The following is a 4,919-nucleotide window of genomic DNA, read 5'->3' as shown; positions in this document are numbered from 1 at the left end:
CACAGTAGGTGTCTCAGCCCTCTGAATCATTTGCCAGGCAGTCGGCTTACACGGCGGCCCCAAAGGATTGACTCATTTTTCATCATCAGTTTCTAACCAGTTTCTCCTGTCCTCAGATGGATGTGAAAAACCCAACAGCGTAACGCGATTTTGCCTTTGGTTTTGCTTTTGGTAGCTTCTTCTGGATGGAGGCTTCCAGAGAAGGCATTCTAATTCTTTCCCCAGGTGCAAATGTTCATGGAGAGATTTCCACTCTTCAGTCTAGAGGAAAGCCAGGCCGCAAAGAGCCCAGAAGCCTGACGTGAGATCACGGTCTCGTAGCCCTGTGGTGCCGGGAGCGGCCGCTCCAATTGCTTCTTCTTGAGTTCTGGCCCATTTACCGCCGGCTTCCCGTCATCCTTGCAGGTCCAGTCTCAGCCGCCTTCCTTCTCGATCTTTCTTCTAGCCTGCTCTCCTCCACCGTGCGATTCCTGCAGCCAGCCAGGCCTGGGCTNTTGTTCAGATACTGCAGGTGAATGAGTTAGACCATTAAAGCATGCTATTTTGTTTGTTTGGTTAACTCTGAACAGCACACTACTACGTGAAAAAGTGGGAATGGGTCTGCGTCTGTCTTGATTTAGAGACACTTCAGCCCCACCATCTTGGGTTAAATTGTAAAGGTTAAGATAGCTTCAGACCTCAAGAAAACAGAAGCGTTAGTTCCGCTCAGTCAGTGCCCCTCCTCGGACAACCCCGGGGCTTGCAGCCGTCACCTGCTGGTGGGCCGTCCCCATCATCCCCATCATCGCCGCGGGCTCTGGGGCGGGGAAGGGGGGAGTCACGCATTGTCCAGGGGGAACACNGGAGGCCGTGTGGGAGCCTGAGGAGCCGTTTGCAGTCACTGTGCTGTCCCCGTACGTCAAGGTGAGGTCGCCCTCGGTCAGGATGAAGTCGGAGTCTTCCTCTCTCAGCGGCTCTTGGTTCTGAAAAGTGCAACGAACGACAACGACAAATGGGAGACCGGCATCTTCCGGGGGCTGAGGCCGACCCCAACCTCAGCTCCGCGGGCTGAAAACGGGGATCGTGAAAACTGCCTGCCTTGAGCCTCTGGTGTGAGCAGAGGATGCAGACTGTGGAGTGCTATTCAGGGCCAGGTGCTGCTGCCCGAAACCAGGGCTGTGAACGCCGGGAGGCAGTTCTGATTGCCAGTGCCTGACGGCTCGGGGTTAGTGACAAAAGGCGAGAGAGGGAGACCAGCGTGGGTTCTGAGCTTCCCAGCCCACAGGGAAAGGCAGGGTAAGGTCACTGGGCGAACCTGCAAATAGGATTTGGGGCCTCTCTTCCCTGGGCAGGTCTCCTGAGTGGGCAGGACGCCCCGCAAACCACTCTGAACCCACCTGGTGTACCTCTGAGCTGCTCTCTGTCCTAGTCAGTGATTGAGGGAAGGGCTCAACGCATAAGTAGGATGTCCTTCCTGTCCCCACAGAAAAACCCTGGATGGGAAGCTCGCCGGTGGATGCGGTGGGGCATCCAGAGGGAGGGTGTTCTTGCACATCTGTTCCGTGCCTGCCAGGAAGCGCTCACTTGATCCTGACCCCTCCCCGCCTGCGAAGGGCGGGCACACCCCTATCCCAGAGAAGAAAGCCTGAGCTAAGAGAACCTCAGAAATGTGCCTGAGGTTTGTCCAGCTGCTGGGGAGCAGAGTTAGGATTTATGCCGGCCAGACCCACGTAAAGGATGTGGAAGAAAAAAAGCTGCAGTTAGAGTAAAACAGGCAAGGCTGAGCAAGGCAGGTGTTAGCCAGAGTGGCAGCCTCTGGAAATCACCAGACGGTGGGGGAGGGCACAAGCAGCAGCATGAGGTCAAGCACAAGCCTTTCACCCTCTAATGGGTTTAACCAGCCACACAAGGGGCGGTTCGCTCCCCTGCTGTCCGCAACTGCACATCGGGTCAAACGCTGTGAGCTCCTCTCTTGAATGACAAACACGGCTTCAAAACGCGCCGGAACACCCGCTCTCTCACTCTGCTATTTGCCATCTGCTCTTCAAAGTGCACTTGCGGTCCTGCGTCCTCTAGTCCTCTACGCGGCAGGGTGTCCTCGGTGCAGGACGTGGGACCTGCCCCCCTGACAGCTTCCTGCTACCCCCGCCCCCCGCGTGAGTCACACTGCCCAAGGCCACGGGCAGATTCTCCCCAACATGCCTGAATTCCTGTCTGGGTGAGAAACCAGCAGAGCGCGTGCGCACCTCCTCCTGGCGCCCTTCCTTGAGGAGCTTAAGTCACAGCAGGTACAGGAGGAGAACCTGGTCAATGCCCTGACCCAGGAAGGGCTCGTGGGTCTGCCTATCTCCTTCTCCTGCCCCAGCCTGTCTGGGTGACACCCTCGCTGGTGACAAGCTTGAGCCTGTTTTCTGCATTGCTTCTCAGTGATGACGACTGCTCCACACTCCACAACCTGACTCCACTTAACCAATGCTCCGGCTTTTTCGGGATAGGCAAGCATGCACCTCCTCTGGCTTGCTGCCTCAAGCCCTCCCTGGAACGAGGCAGGGTGCACGTGTGCAACTAAGTAAGAACCCTCTACTCAGGCCGGGCGTCGTTCTAAAACTCCCTCCACACTCCCCAGATTCCTGCTCTCCACCAGTGTTTATAGAAAGTCCTGAAATTCAATCTGTCCTGTGATAGTTTTCCGAACAAGAAACGAGATCACGTTCCCTGTTTCAGCGCCGTCCATTTCTCCCGTTCGCAGGCGGTGTCTGCGAATGGAGCCACGCCCTCTACGGCAGCACAGGGGAGGCCCCCAGATGCCAGCCCCTGGGTGACCCTCGCTGACCCCCGGCAGAGGGAAGCAGGGCTGAAATTCCTGCAAGAGGAAACAAGACTGGATGTTGACCCATTCCATTATGAAACTCACAAGCCTGGACAGATCGTACCCAAGGAAAGGTCATTCCGAAACAAGGACCTAGTAAAACCCTGTGGAGAGGGATTTCCAAATCAGAGCTTAACGAACACGATCTGCAGATGATGATGAAACCAACCCACTTGCTCGAATTCCAGATGGCAGGATCAACAAAAGTTTTGTTAAGCCGGAGGTTTGTAACACTTATGTAACGGGCTGTCCGCTGGAGGCTGCTATGAAAATGCTGTGGAACGTGGGCATTTGAAACAGCCAGAAGTCACAGTTTCCCGAATGGAAGAACACCGTTTCCTAGGTGGATGCAAACAGTGACTAATGCCCATCTTCAAGAGCTCCCAAATAAACCGGAAGTCCAAACGCCTTCTAGGTGATGGATGAGGTCGACGGGGCGTCAAACAGCCACAAGGGCCGCCCAGCCCAAGACCCTCACCAGGATCAAAACCCCGAGGGAGCCCCTCCGCTCTCTCACCCTTGGCTGCCTCAATTCATTTTTCGAAGACCCTTTCCTCCTCCTCTCTCAGCAGTAGCAAGCCTCACCGTGTCTAGATTGGACTGAGACCCTGGTCAGGACCCCAGCCTAAAGCAGCAGCGGCCGTATGGAGGGATTCAGCTCTGATGAGGATGCCCTTTCGCACGCCGGACCACCGCTTCCCCCCGCCCCAGCATCCCCTGCCCAGCGACAGTGTCTATTTTCCCTTCTGTACCGCCCGAATGCAATGGTTCCCAAGCCCGCCGCCCTGCCCCGTTAGAACTCACCTGATCTAGACCCTACTCTCTCAGACCCGGGCTTTGCATATTCTGCTTTCTCAACACGAACCGAGTAAATTGCAGGTTGTTTACTAATACTCTGAAACCCGCATTAGGGCCTCAGCTCTGTCCGTTACTAATCCTGCGACCCTTGGCAGTTTCTTCCTCCGTAAGATGGCGGTGCCCGCTTATTTGCAGTATGGCCGAGAGAATAAACTTGGCCTTTGTGAGCTGGAAATCTCTACATAAATGTAAGGCGTTCTTTTCTCCCAGGGTATCGTGGTTATGTAGGATGGTGGAGGAAAGAGAGGAAGACGGGCCTTTCCCCTCTCCGCCAGTCCTTCTACGGAGGTAGGTGCTTACTTTCTCCTCCTCTCTGCCCCGCCACCCCCATGAAGGGCTCACAAGTCAGCCCCAAAGCTCAGATGTCCACCAACGTGGGTATTCTTTTCACACTGTGCTGAGCTGAATCTGAAAACGGAAAGGACCTAACCACATCAACGTAAAGAAACCATCTGCAAAAAGGGTCTCCATGTTCGCTAAACACTTTGTGGCTCATGGTATTTTTCCATGCCTTAGCCTTTAATCTCACAGCCAGCCTGTACGACCAGGCCCACTTTATAGACAAGAAAACTGAGGCACAGAACACTGCAACGGCCTCGGGGCTTGGAACTGAATGTAGCTGTTGGCCATTGCTGATTATCTTATTTAGAGAAGCAAAACGTGTGGGTTTGGAGGCTTGGCTGCCACAGGTTTCCCCTTCCTGGGGAGGATACTACCCTGGCTCCGTGAGCAGGAGCAAAACCCTGACACGCTGTACTTACGTCGTACACCTGGGGACTCGTCAGACACCGGGCGAGGAGGCCACACCAGGCGGGGAGTGTGGTGGTTAACGGGGGGCCAGTGTGCGTGAGGATGGGCTTCAAGTAACTTTGAAAAGAGGATTAAGGAAAACGTCTGCAAAGAGAACACCCCCCAACAAAACGTGTTTAGAAATCCCCAAGAGGAGGGGCGCCCGGGCGGCTCAGTCAGTTAAGCGTTCGACTTTGGCTCAGGTCATGGTCTCGCAGTTTGTGAGTTGAAGCCCCGTGTCGGGCTCTGCGCTGATAGTGAGGAGCCTGCTTGGGATTCTCACTCCTCTCTCTCTGCCCCCACCCCCGCTCTCTCTCTCTCAAAATAAATAAACTTTAAAAAAAAAGAAAAAAATATTTACAAAAAGATTTCTTTCTTTTTTTTTTTAATTTTTTTTTATTTATAGGAGAGAGAGAGAGAGAGA

The 4,919-nt window shown here is 54.4% G+C and overlaps 1 protein-coding gene across 1 annotated transcript in view; it reads right to left on the bottom strand.

Annotated features, from left to right (window-relative positions):
- Positions 1-695: 695 nt before the first annotated feature.
- Positions 696-4,919, bottom strand: part of SLC9A7 (solute carrier family 9 member A7) — a 157,002-nt gene continuing 152,778 nt past the window's right edge. Inside the window, exons 17-18 of the mRNA XM_077762923.1 lie at positions 4,468-4,573; positions 696-962 (exon numbers count right to left, since the gene is read on the bottom strand). Coding sequence (XP_077619049.1) covers positions 696-962; positions 4,468-4,573 — 373 coding nt within the window. The remainder of the gene's footprint in view (positions 963-4,467; positions 4,574-4,919) is intronic.

The sequence above is a fragment of the Crocuta crocuta genome, unplaced genomic scaffold (assembly GCF_008692635.1).
Source record: "Crocuta crocuta isolate KB4526 unplaced genomic scaffold, BGI_CrCroc_1.0 scaffold610, whole genome shotgun sequence".
Classification (NCBI taxonomy): Eukaryota; Metazoa; Chordata; class Mammalia; order Carnivora; family Hyaenidae; genus Crocuta; species Crocuta crocuta.
This window is presented reverse-complemented; position numbering and strand designations above follow the sequence as displayed.